Below are 17,921 nucleotides of genomic sequence, written 5' to 3'. Positions count from 1 at the left end.
AAACAATCTTGGCATTAGTAGTTTTAGTTGCATATAATAAGATGCCTAGAGCTAAAGTTAGTGTTTTGGAATCTAAACAGCTTGAAGAACTTTAGCCCTTGTGTGAATTTAAGTTCCATTAATTAGAAAAATGACAGTTGTTTGTGGTTTGGTTCCTATTGATCTATCTATTTCAGTTAGTTTTATATCCTTTACTTTGTCAAAGGGAAAGTGAGGCAATGCAATATTTTGTTACACAACAATTTGCCTTCGGTTTGGTTTTCAGACGCTGTATAATCATTGCCTTTATATTTAGGATGATTACTCGGCTCTGTCCGTTACAGTTGGTTAGTTTCACAGTTGAGGTGTATTTGAGTATGTGAGTGTGTGTATTTTATTTTATGTGTGCCCGCATCTGTCAGTCAGCTTTCCGGGGGGAGGGTCGCTTGATGTTAAATTTAATAAGTCACACCACAGTAACCACAGCTATTAGATATCACACACATTCCGGTACAGGCAGGCACAAAGCTAGCTAGCTAGCTCACCTGACTGTGCGACCAAACAACACACACACACAGATGTTATCACACTCACACACACTCAAAGAAAAAGTGTGCTTTTATTAAATATGCACAGTATACCCCAGGGTATGGCTGAAGTTGTCAGTCACTGTCGACACACACACACACACACACACACACACACACACACACACACACACACACACACACACACACACACACACACACACACACACACACACACACATTGACAATAACTGTCTCTACAGGCAATGGTCTGTAGATGGGTTACCAGTTAATGTTTTATACACCACTTAACAGCATTAACCTTGCATAGCCCTCCATTGCGTTCTGCCTACTTGGTGTCGGTTTGATTAAGGACAAGCAAAAGGTCTGTCTGAAGGTATTAGAGATATAGGAACAGTAAGAGCCCTCCTACTGACCCCTAAAACCATAATACTAACTGTCAGGTGGAATGATCAACAGCTTTAACAGCAGTAGAGCAACAAACCATCAAGTCTTGAGGACAGAGGTGGAGGAGAGGCCTTGGGGTCATAAGATAAAAAAAGAATGTGAAAGTGCGAATGTGCTGCACAACTTTCTTGATGACACATCTTGAGTGCAAAGTTGGAAGAAAGCAGATTTCCATCTTTAAATGTGTTTGTGTGTTTGCTCTTTCTAACACCTTTGTGCCCGTTTCAAACAGACAATGTAAAGAGAGAATGTGATGGTGTGGTGAAGAAGTAGTTCAAGTAGTGGGCGTTCAGGTTTGACTTTATTTGAAGAGCCCAGTTTCACACAAAAGCAATTTATATTGGTGCAAGGGTGGCATGATGGTCAGTGTTTTGGTGTGTTTGATTTGGCAAATTGACCTTACCATCTGCCAGCTTTGGAGCAACATGTCTTTATCCCATCAAGTAAACCACCGGTTCTCTAAAATTCCTTCTGTGCTAACCTCTCTTCTTCTGTTCTCTTCTATTGTCTAGTAATATGCTACCTGAGGTCAAGGTCGTTGTTTTGTTTATAGTTATCTATCTGACTGAATATCATGCTGACAATGGCTTGGACAAAAGAGAGAGGATAGATAGAAAGACAGAAGTTGGTTTTTGAAGAAAAAGTAGGTGGTAAGGGCCCAAGAAGAGTGCTCTGGTATTGATCAGCACCAAAAAGGCCTTCTGAGAGCACGCACTCATTTACTCAGTTCTGTTCAATGACAACTATGGCATCAGATTCTTTTTCGAAAACATTCCTCTCCCTCTCTCGCTCTCTTGCTTTTCTTAATGGATATTGATTTAGTTTTAAGGAACATACAGTAAGTTGCGCCAGTCGTGTCTTGCTAACCTCTTTTGTTTCTGAACTCTCTTTCTGTCTGCCTCTCTGGCAACCTCTGAGGTGAACCTATCCTTCAGATGACAGTCGTGTGAGCGTCAGTACAAACCTGTGTGTGTGTGTGTCAGTGCGTGCATGTGTCACAGTGCAGTGGAGCTTTGGCAGCGTGACAGTGATGTCAGACACATAACGATTTCCTATTGGCTGTCGGCCCCTGAGGCCTAACGACCTGTTATTGATCCGACCAATTAGCATTCACACCTTTAATTAATACTGAAGCCTGATGCGCAGACACAAGCACTCTCACATACAGAGTTTTAATTAATAGTGAGCAGAGGAGTGGCTGTGAGAAGAGATAAGAGAAGAGGCAGGAGGAAGAGATGGATGCGTAAGACAGAGAAGAGAAGGGTCAGTTAGAAAGAGAGGAAAGCAAATCAGGACCCTGTCTTAAAACAGTGTAGCCCCCCTAGATATAAAGAGTTATGTTACGTCAGAGCTCAATGGTATACTGACCTTTGAGAGTATAAACAAGCATACCTTTGTGCATTCAGAAAATTGCTATAACGTTAAGGTGTAATCTTCAGTGTGATGCTCAGGAAATCATGAATATCAGTCTGCCTGTCTTACATACATAGTTTAATAAGCGGTTTAAAATACAAGTAAACCAAAACAGTATTGTTCACAGAGATAATGCAACCAGCTGCATTTCCCAGCATTGTAATTGCAAAAATTCCCTTTTATTTTTTTTATATATATGACTATCTACAGTAAGTCAGTGTAATAAAAAAGTTTCTGTTTTTGCAATGCCTGCAAACACTGAGCCTTGTACCATTTTGTTTGATCAAGTCCGGTGGAGCTGATTTGTAGTCTTCAGAAAGACGGAGTCCACCTATTTGAGGTAAGATCAAATGATAGAGTACTGCTGTAGATTCTTCAAAAAAGGCCTTTGCCAACGACCTAACCCATGTTTGTATTCAATCCTTATGGCTGCATGTTGTAAACACAGGACAATTAGTGAGAGGTTTGTGTGGTATTTACGTGTCTTTGTATATTTGTGCATCTGTCTAATGAAGTTCTGTTGGCAGGATGTCTTCAGGGGGAAATCTAATGGTTTATTGAACTGGGCCTCAGGGAAACATTGATCACCTCATCAAGGAGCACTCCACATTGACACACACACACACACACACACACACACACACACACACACACACACACACACACACACACACACACACACACACACACACACACACACACACACACACACACTTGTCTTGTATATACACGTGCAATATCATGCACACAATGGCACACACAGTCACTAGAGCGTGAAGTGGAGGTAAAGGGCTTATAATTGACGTTCCATTGTGAGCAGTCAGATTGCTGTCATTATCTGCTTATTCAATTGCATACAGTGAATTTGCAAGGCTGGAAAAATTTTGATTTCATCTGTTTCTACAAACTTCCTTTCGATGGATATTCTATCCATAAACCTAAGATAATTGTGTTGGACAGGGTTATTGTCTTTCTCCACATGATTAACTTGTTTCCCCCCAGTCTCATTAAATTGTTTCCCCACCCAGCTGATTTTTCTACATTTAACTCCAATACATTTCAAGGGAGAACCATACTTTACAATCACGCATTTATGGGAGAGTATGTCCTCATTAGTTATTTTGATTAAATTATTTTTCATTCACAGTGGCCTATAATAATTGCTGTTTATCCAACATTGAGCTGACCAGTATCATAAAATGCAGATAGTGAAGGCGGGATGGGTTTTAGGGTAACCAAAAAAGGTTTAGGGACACATGTTTTTGCAACCATTATCCAAATAAATTTACTTTCATTCTTTACTTTTAACACCAGTATAATCTGGGTATGTCCTTTCCCCATTCAGTTATCAGTAAATTCTCCTATCAGGCAGCATATACTGTCCTGATTGTAATTTTTTGTTTAGACCAGTATGGACACCATGGCTTCTTGGAGCTGCTTCATGGCTGTATTGAATACAGATAATTATTGTTCACAAAGAACATCAAGGCACCACTAGGGCAAATTCTCAGCACTGCGTTTACCTTCAGGGAGCGTGGTGTGTATGCATGCTTGATTGTCTGTGTTGTGGTGTGTAATGCATCCTGAGAGACATTAGTGGTCTGTTGCTCTGAGTCCATGATGTTTGATCTTAACTAGAAGCTAAGATCATTAGTAACACACTTGTGTGTGTATTTACTGATCTTCACAGCTGCCAGATGATCTTATGCTTTGAACAGCCGTTACTTTATCGGAGAGCACTCTCTTTTTTCCCGCTCTAGCTCACCCTCAGAATCACCTTCTGCTGCCACTTAGTCCTTTTTCCCTTCATTAATGTTTCATAATTAATCATAATTACTTATAATTAAACCATCACCAACCAGCTACCAATCAAAAGTGGTTTCCAAGGGGAGGTGCATGTGTAAAGTGTCTGTGTGTGTCTGTGTGTGAGTGGTTTATTGGTGAGTTTAATCCTGACCAAAACAAACCCGACCTCAGAGAAAATGTTGATGTTAAAGGTCGTCTTTGAATTGAAATGCCTATGTTTCCCATTTATATACCTACAATATCAGTTACTGATAACTACAGTATGGATGAGTGTAGGTAAAGGTATAAGCACTTAAAATGGTTTGCTATAGTTAGCAAAGATAGCCATCATCTTTTTCAATTTGTTTGAGACGGACCACAAATTCAGGCAAAACCACTGCACCCTTTTACTTTCTCATGGCTACATACAGGAGATGCTACTTCCTTCATTCCTGCATCAACAAGACCGAAGCACGAGGTTTGTTGACCTCACTTAAACAGTAACACACCTTTTTTCTTGGTCTTGCACCTTTTGTAGTTTGGATTTTACCATTTATTGGTCCAGCTCAGTCCCTTAGGAGCGAATCAGACACCCAGTGCATTTTGGAAACATTATTAAAGCTGACACTTTGTTCCTTCAGGTTTTCAGTTTTACCAAAATGTAGAGTTGGGCTGGAACATTTTGGAACTGACAGTGTTAAGTGGTCATGTAATCATAAATAAAGTGGATGATTGGTGCAGAAAGGGAACTGAGAATAAAGCTAACTACCATAAATGCTTCCCCTGTTGTAATATGCAGAGATAAACTATGACCATTATCCTTACACAAATATTGCAGAGGCGTACTCTTTTTAGGTACTTATGTCTAAATTACGCCTTTGCATTATTGAGAAGTCTAAAACTTAACCTGCACCACAGATATTGGACACATTCCTCTTACAATACATTGTAGAAAAAGATAAGTCCGGTCAGTATCCTCTTTAGATCAAGTTAGAGATCTCTTACTTGGAGAACCAGGAAATGTTCAGCTTCTAACATGAAGACCATTCTCCTTGAGCTGAATTTACCTCAAATTTCAGATATTTTTGTGCCTGTGTAAGAGATGCTCTAGTTATTATTATTTTTAAGTTGTTTTTTTAGACTAGGACATGAATTAAAAACTTGATGATATGTTTCTGGTGCCTCTGCCTTGCTTCGCCACAGGGAGTCGACTCAAGACTCAAAGAGAATTTGTCTGGAATGGAGTTTGTGGTTGCAACCCCCGCTGTTCCTCTTATTGGATTGTGGATGATGATGTTTTGAAGGAAGCCAGAACTGTTCGTGCTTGTTGTACCATTTTTATTTTTGCGTATCTCACCTGGCCTCTTCTTGTGTAGTGGTGTGTTATCATCAACAATAAAGGTAAGAGTGCTCTGCCCGAACTACTCTTATCTCACAGTGACTAATCGTGAACTTCACTTTAGTTGGCCCCTTTTTTCTATCTTCATCACACTCTTTAAGCTTTTATTAGGTAACGGCATGCATTAGTTTAACACACTTATTTATTGTTGGTTTAAAATAGACTGTTAAATCAGAAGGCTGCATTCCTTCCTTCCATGAGTCCTTTTATATCAGTCTTTCTTTTTGTTCTGCGTTTGCATAGCATGATTCTTAATAATGGGCTTTTCAGTGGCATTTTATATTTTATGCTGTTAATGCTCTTGTAGAGAAAGGTGTCACAATTTTCAAATCGGGGATGACTCATCTTGTCATTAATCTTTTCATATTAAAAAGAACACAGCCATGTTTAATAATTCCATATTACCCTATTCGTGATTGTTGAGCTGTCATTGTTAGAATTTCTGGAAATCGCTTGAATCCTTGTACGCACGACAGTTGCTTGACAGCTCTGCAGCAATTTTGTAACAATGGAAGGATTGTTTGAGAAAGAAAAAGTTTCCACTGTTAATATTACAAATATATATATGGATGTATTATAGTTGAGCAAAATGGGCTCAAAAATGTCGTATTCTTTTATCCATTACTCCGAAACTGCAATGTAACCTCTTGAAACCACAGACTGAACGTTTCTCAGAGTTTGTTCAGTAAATTGAACGCTCTGAATATGTGTTTATAGCACACATGTGTTGAAAAGCCAATGGATATTCTGGTCACTTAAGTTCCTGCTTTCTTTGTTGAACAAAGTTAATTTAACATTAAGTTGCAGATCGCAATTGCACACTTACTGATCAGTCAGGATGTATGGATCAGGTAGCGACACCCTCAATCACGTCTTTCACAAATCAACCTGTTCTCATGTAATGCATTACTAACCATGCTTAGTTAGCTTTTCAAAACATCTGGCTATTGACAGTCACAAGTAGGGAAGTGTGTGTGTGTGTGTGTGTGTGTGTGTGTGTGTGTGTGTGTGTGTGTGTGTGTGTGTGTGTGTGTGTGTGTGCGTGCGTGTGTGTGTGTGTGTGTGTGTGTGTGTGTCTGTTTGAGAGGGAGGGGAAAGTGAGGAAGGGAGATACTGGTAGAAAGATGTTCATTGGTTTTACAATATAATCTGGCGGAAATCTGCTGCAAAAGTTTACATTTTTCAACGTACTCTGGGCAAAATCCGGACGGAAAGAAAAACGTAAAGAGCCGTATCGCAAACCCATTGGAGATCACAGAGGTGCCCAAATGAATGAACAGACTTCTGGTACTTGCTGAGTTCACAGAGTAATGTTGGAACAAGCCGTTTGAACACAAAGATTACCATACATAACGACAAGTGTATTGTCAACATGAATGAACATTGTGGAATCAAAATTAGTTTATAAAGATACTAACATCATTGTGGAACTAAATCTGTGTTTATGCTTTTGGCATTGTTGGTGGGAGGCCTACCTGACCACAAAAATGATGTACAACATATACTATTTGAATTACCTTAACGGACTGCGATTGTTTTATGACACAAGTTCTTCACAAGGCTATAAAAAAAGTTGGTCAAAGTGTTGAATAAATCAAACTGACAGGCAGCTGACTCAAAAGATGACAGCCAGTGAAACCTGTTATATATGTAAGTGCCCCAGAACACATTTCTGTTTATTAAAGACCTCAGGATTCATCCGTTGGTTCTCTTACAGTCCTTATAAACCTTCCATCTTTTATGGGAAATGTCTTGAAAATAATTTCTGAAATTCATTTCCCAGAAGTTGTAAATGGAAATCCACGTTCATGGTTTCTTGTAACAGATCCTATGCATTATTTTCAAGCGTTTCGGCATTTATTATGTTCCGGTATCAAACTTGGTTCATCTTTTATAGAAGTTACTGCTGACGGAGGTGTAAAAACCTCCAAACTCATTGAATCATCCCTCTCTGTCTCTGCCTCTCTTTCCTTTCTCCGTCTCCCTATTTGTCTCTCTCCCTATGTCATTGCTGTCCTTCACTCCCCCACTCCAATCCTCCAGCCTACAGTGTCATCCGTCTCACTAAAAACTCTGAAAGCATGGCAGCATTTTCTCATTTTTTTCCTAGCACTTTACTCTTACTTTTTACCCACCACTTTTTTCTCCCATCTTACTTCTTCCCTCTCCATCTCATGCTCCCTGTACCTGGACTCCCCTGTAATTGCTTATCTAGGGAGAAATAAAAGCCAGGTAAATGGTTATGTGTGTGTGAGAGTGTGTGTGTGTGCGTGGTAGAATGAGTAGCTGTATGCTGGTCTCTGCTCTGCACGTGTGTGTCTGTGCGCGCGTGTGTGTGTGTGTGTGTGTGTGTGTGTGTGTGTGTGTGTGTGTGTGTGTGTGTGTGTGTGTGTGTGTGTGTGTGTGTGTGTGTGTGTGTGTGTGTGTGTGTGTGTGTGTGTGTGTGTGTGTGTGAGAGAGAGAGAGTGACAAATGCAGATAGTTCTACAGATGGCCCATAAAAGCAGCAGCTTGTAATGAAGCAACTGAGACTCAAATCATGGTTATGGTAAGCTGGGGAGAGGCAGAGAGGGAGATAGATAGATATATAGATAGATAGATAGATAGAAAGAATAGTGAAAAGGAAGAAGTGAAGGAAAAAGAAAATAAATAAGAGAGGGCAGGCAGCAATAAACCATGAAAAGGAGTGTGGTGTAGCCGCTGGCTACTGAATAAACTGGTGTAATGAAACTATGTGATGTTCTCAATAAACTAGAGAAACAGTAAGGAGGGATGAAGGGATGGCCAGACGGGGTGATATAGTGGTACGGATGGAACAGAGTGGAGATGGAAAGGGAGAGGCAAGGGGCTGGCATGTCATCAAAGTTTTTAGTTGAGGAGTAGGGAGCAGGGGGAACAGGACAGCAGGGGATGGGGAATGTGACGGGAGGAGACATTCAGGGAAGATGGGGAGAGATTAACAAATATAAAATGGGGGATATGGGAGAGAAAGATAAAAAAGAAGGTGCTAAAGAGGCAGAGACAGATGGAGAAGAAGAGATAAAGAGTGGGAATAAAAGTGAAAATGAAGCAGAGAAACTTTATGAAAAAGATGCGATAGAACAAACGTGTGTAGAAGACCGATAGGCTAAAACTGAAAAGCGTGGTGTGTTTGCTTGCATTATTACCGTAAACCACCAACAAACATGCACTTTGCGCGTGTGTATGTGTGTGTGTGTGTGTGTGCGCGCGTGTGTGCGTGTGTGCATGTGTGTGTGTTGGGAAGTAAATGTGTGCCTGATAGAACACTGAACACCCTGACACTGGCGCAATCGATAGGCCAACAGGTCGCAACACTAGGCCAACCTGACAACCCATCACAATACAGCACAGGGGGTCGCCTCAGTGATGGATGACCCTGGGGATGTGTGTACGTGCATGTGTGCTGGTGTCCAAATGTGGCCTGTCAGTGTGCTTTTCTCTGTAACTATGTGCTTGTGAAGATAAGGAGTATGGCGGTTGGGGGGGGGGGGTCGTCTATCAGGGTCTTTAGCAAAACGATTATCCTCTCTCGTTTATGTTGTCCATGCCCTTTGAGGACTGTGATTAAATATACCCTCTAAAGAAAACCTTAAACAGAATCTTTATTTCAACTAATTACAGCCTATGAGGGCAATTTGGGGTGTTTTGTTTTCTCTCATTTGCTCATTTAGAGGCAAAGTTATTTCTGTTATTAAGTTGTTTTTGTTCTCTATCTATTTTTAAAATGATCCACAAGCTTTGGTCTCATTGACCCCATCCCATTTAAAATGGATGCTAATAATAAAAGGTAGCAAGATTCAGTTAAGGAAACTGAAAGACTGTGTTTGTGTTCGTGACCACTGACAAAATGCAAAATGTCCACATAATATGCTTAGTAATCACCAGCACTGTGGAATAAATGTGTTGTGTAAAGGAATCAAATAGCCAACCAAGAATCACTCAATTGTTTCATTTGCTGACATCAAATCTTCTCTGCCCACTGTCTGCTCTGTAAATGACAATTACACATTTTTGCTGTTGGCTTGGAAAAGATTTCCCTGCAACTGTACTGTACTCTAGCGTTTCATTTGAATATTATTGCGCATATGTGTGATGTTTGAGGAGTGAAGGTTTTCAGATTTTCTGGTGACATTTTAAAGAAAGAATCTCCATCTCTCATTTGGCAGCATGTAATTGACCTCACTGCCACTATGATTTCTTCCTTTCTTTTCTTGTCCCTTCCCAATTTAACTCCCCATTCCTCTCTCCCTCCCTCCGTCTGAGTAGTTTCATAGTTCTATCTATCATGTTGGGTATCCGTCCGTCACTGTCTCTAAAGATGGGCTGATAAATCGATTCTATCTATTAATTCGAATTCAAGGTTTAGGACGGTGTTTAAAAATGAAAATCGATTATCACGTTAACTTGGATGATTGCGGTACGGAACCTCCACCGTTTCCCTGAGCGCTCGTAGATCATAGTGAACATGAAGGTTCTCTTCAGACCGCTTCAGACACAGGTCAAATATTAACATGGCAGCATGCTCTAATAAAAGTAAAGAGCCCATACTCAAAAAAGGCGCCGTCTCCTCTCCTCGAGCAAAACTCTGTCAGCTGTAAAGTTTTTCTAGCAGCACAACACATTTATTCCAGCATCTTAAGCAGAGACATGCAGCCGAGTGGGATAAGTGGGTGGCACTGCGACGGCAGCAGCCCTTAAACACCTGCTGGTAACGTTAGCTGAATCATTTCCTCATAGCATTAAACATGAGAAGAGTGCAAGCTCAAATGAAAATGCTTGAGCTGGATGACCCGCCTGCTGGTTTCCCGGTTGGTTCTGTCTCCCTCTGCTCGCTTGCCTCCCCCTCACCCAATCTGTCTGTCTCCTCCTCCCTCCTCCCTAACCCCCTATCTGTCTGAACAGTTTCATAGTTGTATCAATCAAGTTCAAACAATAAGACCGGAGTTGGTCCCTGTTCTACCATCTACTTCCTGGTTTATGGCTTGTAATACCCCTTATATGGCTCTCTCTCTGTCTCGCTCGATCTCTCTCCTGAGTGCATGTGTATGTGTGTGTTTGTATGTGCAGATGTTTATATGCACACTTGTGCATATGTCTTAGGCACAGAACTGTAAATGTATCTAGAGGGAATAATGTGATTAGCTATAAAACACTCTGATATTGTCTCCTTCCCTTTCTCTTGGGCGTAGCTTAGTTTGCCTCAACTGAGAGTGCAGTGAAAATATTGTTTTACAGCTATGATCATGCTTGGCAATATGTTTTATAAAGAACTATAGGCTTAGGGACCTTCCAATATGTGCTAAATGACTGTAATGTAATGTAATGTAAATGTGTGCTTGGGGTAAGATTTTGGAACAGGCTGTGATACTGTGTAGGTATTTAATTTGCAACAACACAATGCAAGTGTGTGTGAAACAGTTTTTTTAATGGTAGACGCAGTGTGTGGACTTGGGGGCTGTAAGTGCCCCAGAGTAGTCTCTGGATCGGACGCATCACTGAGCAAGAGCTGGGTATATTATATGGTTGGGTCCTGGTCGAGTTCGGGGCAATGCATAGTTAAACAGTTTAGTGCAATTAATTCAAAAAATAAATTGAAAAAGCCTTAATCCTTATCCCCTTTTTCCTCATTCTCTCTCTTCCTCCGCAGAGCTCCACAGTACATCCTGTGGAAACCCTGGTGTCCCACCAAAAGCAGTGCTAAGTGGTGGCGGCCGCTTTGCTGTGGGAGACCGTGTGCAGTACAGCTGTGTCCCTGGTTACGTCTTAGACGGCCATGCAACACTCACCTGCATTACCAATGCCGGAAACACCGCCGTTTGGGACTTCCCAGCTCCGATTTGTCGAGGTATGGACGACCATATATATATATATATATGTGTGCGTGTATGCGCATGACTGTGTATGAAGAGTTTTATTCTAAAGTCATAATTAATTGAATGAAAACAAATTACAAAAACTGAAATGAGAATAAGCTACAGTTCTAGCAATAAGTTTTTGTTGTCAACACGATATTATATAAGTAATGATCTCTATATCATGCTTTGGAAGAAAACCCTTCATATAAGTGTCTGTGTGGCTGTGAGAGAGACAGATCGACAGACAGGCTGTGCATTCAGTTGTGTGTGGATGTGAAAGCGAGCCAGAAATGCAATCCAGGAATGCTTTTCTGCATTTTGTGTGTGTGTTGTTATGCCATACTTTGTAATCAAAAGATTTGTGTGGGAGAGAGGCAAATATGCATAATGTATGCTGAAGTCTATTTTGGGATTTCAGGGTAGGTGTTGATGGTCTGTGTACTAGGTGTTTTAAGCCAAGACACACTACAGTACGTATGCTGTTGTGTAGGTGTGTAAATCTGGCAACTTGTATGTGTACGAGTACAGTCTGGCACAGCTCTCTTTAAGAATAAGTTTGAATAAATCCATTTTTTCATGACAAAAGCATGAGCACCATCTAAGATCAATAATACATAAATGGCATCTTGTTGAATGGATTTAGTTGTAATGTACTGAGATCAAACATTTCATTTAAGATCCAATATCCATTTAATTTCTAATTTTCATCAAAGAGCCGCTGTCGGCCGCTGACGGCTTATTGTTTTAATTTACCAGACCATATGCGAGTCCAAATGGCTCTTATTGTGTCTCATTTACAAAATAAAAACATGCAAGCTCACCCCAAAACATAAAGCTAGAATAAGTGTTTGACGTGTGACTACAAAGCAAGTTGAACATGTAGCAAGCAAGAGAATTCTGTAGTAGTAGTTGGGGGTCAAACCAGGAATGGAAGGCAACGGCAGTTTGGACTAACAGGTGATGACAAACGGGTCTTCCATGGGATGCCCATTTCTCTTTACTGAACTAGTAAGTAGGCAACTAAGTGAGTGATGGCTAACCATAATCATAGCCATAATAATTTGACAGCCCAATCAGCTGCTTTTCATGGTTTACCATATATCTCCCTTTGTGGCTATCTTGAGCGGAAGATGGGCTTGTTTAGTCACATGATCTGGGTGGTGTTTTAAAAATAGGATAATTCTAAAACAGTTGTTACCAAGTACGTGAGTGGCCAGATGGCAGCTGCATGAGCACCCAAGTATCCAAGGGAATGTGATGCCAGAGAATGGAACTGATTGGTGGTTTAAGGTGTCAAGGCTAACACTGGAACCCTCAGTAAAGAAGAATCCATTTGACAGCCTTAATACCATATTCTCCTGATCCCCAAAAGCTCATAGGTCACCACACCTTTAGCAATCTGAGGTGAACATATAACATTATTTTACACCTTTTCTAATTTTTATTCCCTGAGCTGCTTGGTCACTGTAGGACTATGTATAAAAAAATATTCATTCATATATTTCTTAAATATAAGAAAAGAAATACACTGGACTTGAGTTGAGTCCTTCCAATGACTCTCATATAACTGCCGAGTGACATCAATGACCTGAACTTGCAAAGACAATAATTTAGATATTGAACTTTGCCGCTCCACCTGAATGCATTTCGGTTGTAGATCTTATGAGAAACACAGAGTCAGTTATCCAGAAGAGCAACATCCCTTAACACACAGGAGAAGGCACGTACACTTCTCAGAGTGGACCCTTCCCAGGAGACAGGGAGCTGATTCATAGTACTGGACTTTAGAATCGACTATCAGTGCTTGGTATGTTTACTCCCCACTAAGGTTAGTGATAAACAAGAAAGATACCACCAATTACAACAAAGAAACAAACACACACTGGACAGTGGACAGGATTTAAGTTACAACTGCAGGAGCCCAATCTCGGCTCCTATATTTTTACTTGAAAACTGCATAGTAGTAGATGTTTTGAATGTTTTCTATAGGAAAAGCTCAACTCCCTCCTGTAATAAGTATTACAGGAGGACATTGTGGGTAAGACATTTTTGTGTACAGGATATTGGTAACTGGTTTAGATACATGGATGTCACGAAACAACAACCCAAAGGTTACAGAACTCTGGGGAAACTAGTGTGGGTTTCATCAAGTCAATGCAGAACAATAGCCTGGCATTTCTGTGTAACACTTCCCACATAGACGTTTTATATTTTGATGAATGCCACCCACTTAAACACTGGACCAATCACTAGAGGCCATTGACACTGTGACCGGTTCCCCCAGCATTTCATGTTTGCTATCGTAAAACAACAGTTTCCAGCTGTGTAGAATGTGTGTATCAACGGTTTAAAATGCAGATTCAGTCACTGCCTAATTTAATAACTGCAAATGCATTCTCCTATTGAGAGAATAACCTAGAAAACAATTTAGGCAAGACGGGAGTTAGAGCTGAAGTCTCCTGCCTGACTTGATTGTCTCTTATTTGCCTTGAAAATATAGACGGTTTCTGTTGAAACGAGCTTATGAATTGACAGCGCAGTGCTCCACTCTCTCTCTTGTTAAAATTCAATCTAGCTCACCCAGTAGTCAATCTCTGTTTCCCTGCAATCATGCAATCAACTTAATCATTGAGCCAGATCATCCAAACAAGACTGTATTTCCTTAAATAGAACTAAAATGTCAGTGTTGTAAACTAATAGATGTATTGTTCTACACAATCCACCGCAAACATGAACACCATAGAAACAGTAGGATACACTGTTTCAATAATGGATGCTTTTCAGCAACCCAAGCATGCCATTTGTAATAAATATAAACTGTTCTGGGTAATTAATAAGCAATCTGGGTATTAAAATGCATGGAATTTCCCAACTCAGTAGAACTGATAATGCATCTTTGATGACAATGTGTTGAAAAAGTGCTGAAATCATGTTTACGGGCAACAGCTAGAGGGTTGCATTTAAACCAGTCATCAGTTATTATTATTTAATCCCTAATAATTTTCCGATGTGGTGACAACAGACACTGCATAATGAATAAAGTTTGTATTTTAAACATTACAAAAGGGAACAAAAATGCTAAATAGACATGTTCATTTGTATAATGCCTGATCGCTTTTCCAATAGGCCCTGCATTTTTGTGAACAACATTGCCAACCAAAACCAGTCTAATACATGCAACAATGTGCTGAATCGTTGCACAACATACCTCACCGTGCAATGAACTGTAATTTGGGTCTAGGGAAGGAACGAGGTGAGGAGAGAAGAGAGAGAGAGAAGATGGGGGGAAATGGCAACTTGTCAGTGCTGGATTAGCAATGTCTCTGTCACTCTGTCAGTAAGGCTAAGAGGAGCTAAGCGACTAATACGCTCACACCAACTCAGCAACACACACATACACAACTATTCACATTCCCCCACAAACACGCACCATGCACAAAAACACAGATACACACACGAAAAAAACTCACACATGCACACACAGAGTTGTACACGTGCGTATTTTTTGTACGGTGACACCTAGAGGCATTCATACCAGCGGTAATAGCTTTATATCAATTATTCAAACATGCAATCAAATGACTTGAAATTCAGTGCTTTTAGCAATATCACAGGGAATGCTCTCTCTCTCTCTCTCTCTCTCTCTCTCTCTCTCTCTCTCTCTCTCTCTCTCTCTTCCCCCTCTCTCTGCCCTTCTATATGAGCATGCATGATCAATCTTCTCTCTTTATTCTTGCAATTACATAAATGTAATCATGAGCCCTTATCAAAATACATTAGTTTTGTTATTTACACTGTGCTTAAATAATGACGCATTCGTCATGAATAGACTAGATGAGAATATAATTCTCACTCTCTCAAAATGGTGATATGCTGCCACTTTCAACTCTCTATTCACAATCATCATTAACCTTTTAGACCAAAGCTTGCTATCAATTGACACCATATTGTTTGGGCAAATTACGTTGTTTTTTAAAAGGGGAAAAAAAACTGATATTAGAAACATGCAGTTAAATGCCATCCAAGTTCCCGACAATGACTTGTTTTGTATCATTTTAGAATACAGTTGGAATGCAGTAGTACTCTCTTATTTGATTGTAAAAACTATGAAGATAACTTCTGATATATAGTACCTTTGTCGTGTGAACAGCGTGTTGTTTAGTTTTCAAAACATTGTACAGATTTCATGCAATGGATTTGGCTGTGTGTCTGCTCAATAATAGCACCTCTGCTAAGGTTTGAAGGAAGCATAAAATACACACATATAGTATATTTAGTGTATTGTCAGCCTGGCTATCAAGTTGCTAAGTAAAGCAAACAAAGTTGTTTGGAAAAATCCACTACAACCATTCCATTATTTTTAACAGCCTACCCTGGTTTTCTATGATTAACTCATTTGAACAGACACGACTGATGAGGAGCACATGGCAGATTGATATAGGCCCTATGCAGGACTAATAATACTGAAGTACTTTTTTGCTGGCATGGACTTAAGTGTGATAATAACGGTAGATAAAATTACCCATCAGTGCAGGAGCAATGTTGATTGAAACTCATTGCTCATCGTTGCTCTCTCATAATACTTAAATCTCCTCTTTATGTTGAGTGTTCAATAATTCACCTTATACCATGGTCTGGGTGAATGCTCAATTCTGATTGGCTGCGGGGTGTCCATAAATTCCTGAAAATGGACACCAACTAAGCAGTTCTACTGACACTGTCTTTTCACCGTTCGATATTAATGCGCTGGCTATATCTTAAAGGAGTAACCACAGTAACACAAATGCAGCCAAAGTCTTTTTTAACAATGAAGCACAATATGTCAAAAAGCTAATATTTTATTGCAACGATGGGTGACTTCAGCATATTATTTCAGTGCCCTATCTTTTGGTAACACACAAGCTCCAAGAAGTACCTAGAAGTGCTTGATACTTTGTATCAGTAAGTGATCTGCTCACATCGTAAACACTATTCAACTCGTTACTTGAGACTGTGGCCGACTGCATTCATATCATTAGTTGGTGAAAGTCTTGATTTTTATTTGGTGACAATGCCATGTCAGGATAGCTAGCCAGTCAAATGTCAAATCATATTTTACTTTGTGCTAGCGTAGCAATCCCTCAGGTGTTACTGGGGAAACTCAGGCAAGTGACCATGATGTAAGCGCGATAATGCCCTTCGAGGTGTCCATAATCAGGAATTAATGAACTCCACTGCGCGTCAGACAGCTCTGGCCACCACAACGTCCATTAATCCTGAGCGAAATATAGGTTTCACTACTGAATTTCTGAAATACTTTAAGAATTGTCGCGATTACCTGTGATTGCAGGAACGCAGTGCAGCTGCGCCCAGTGGAATGCACGGCTAATATACACGTATAGAGAAACCTTTATCAGTTTGTTCCCAATTGACTGCGCACATTTTTTAAATACATATTAAATAAATTATTTGAATTTGATCATATGGCTTTAGTGTGATACATTCCAAAAATAACACCTATCCTTTCAAGGAAGAAATTGAAAATATAAATGATAGTTGTCAGAGCATATTATCATTGATCTACTGATCTTTACGAATCAAGACTCTATAGTTTAACAAGGTCATAACTGTGAGTGCTGAAGTTTTGGGGGCAAAGTTAGCCTTTAGGCCTTTGTGCCAGAAAGCCCTTACTGCCAGAAAATTCCTTAGGTTTAGGCAACGACCCTACTTGGCTAGGTTTAGGAAAATATCATAGTTTGGGTTGAACTGAACCCTTTCTAAGGGCAAACTTGACCCATGTGTGAAAAGATTCAACTTCACAGATAACAGGAAAGTTGTCCAACGTAGCACAAACAGCTATAGTAGAGGCAGGCAGCGTTAAGGATTGTTCATTTAGTAAACAGAGCAATGGAATGGGTTCAGAACCATTGTTGATGTGGCCTACAGATCCATTGAGCCACTGTATGTGATTTTGAGGTAAACAAATAAACTTAACTAGACATGTGTAAATGTAGTAACAGCAGAACAACATCATTACAAACACCATTTGAAACTGGGCTAGTATCAGATGGGTGCTGTTTCAGCACATTTTTATCGCAGCCAAAATGTGTTGTATAGTACCATGAGCTAAATGAAATGGAAAAAGAAAAGCATAAAAGGTGTTTAAGTATATGTTTTGACGAGATCCTTTGTGCATCTGTGTGTTTGTGCGTTTATGTACAAGTGTCAGTATGTGTGCTTCTACTAAGTTGGTGCAAAATTATTTATAGGACAGAAACACCCTTCAGCATTCAAGTCATCCATATTCACACAAATACACACACATACACATGAGAATAGTTGGCCCGGAGGAAATTTCATCATGATCTCACAGATAGAGAATATGCTTATGAATATTCAAGGTTTGGGTGAATGTGGATGCGTGTGTGGTGGGGTGGGGATGACCTAAGGAAAAGAGAGCAAGGCAGAGATAAACTGAGATAGAGCATCAATGAA

The 17,921-nt window shown here is 40.1% G+C and overlaps 1 protein-coding gene across 1 annotated transcript in view; it reads left to right on the top strand.

The window, feature by feature from the left end:
• The window catches only part of LOC129096798 (CUB and sushi domain-containing protein 3-like), a 317,998-nt gene that overhangs the window by 118,464 nt on the left and 181,613 nt on the right, over positions 1-17,921 (top strand). Inside the window, 1 exon segment of the mRNA XM_054605442.1 lies at positions 11,240-11,437. Coding sequence (XP_054461417.1) covers positions 11,240-11,437 — 198 coding nt within the window.

Source organism: Anoplopoma fimbria, chromosome 10 (genome assembly GCF_027596085.1).
Source record: "Anoplopoma fimbria isolate UVic2021 breed Golden Eagle Sablefish chromosome 10, Afim_UVic_2022, whole genome shotgun sequence".
NCBI lineage: Eukaryota > Metazoa > Chordata > Actinopteri > Perciformes > Anoplopomatidae > Anoplopoma > Anoplopoma fimbria.
The sequence above is the reverse complement of the archived record's forward strand: the minus strand, read 5'-3'. Positions and strand labels throughout refer to the sequence as shown.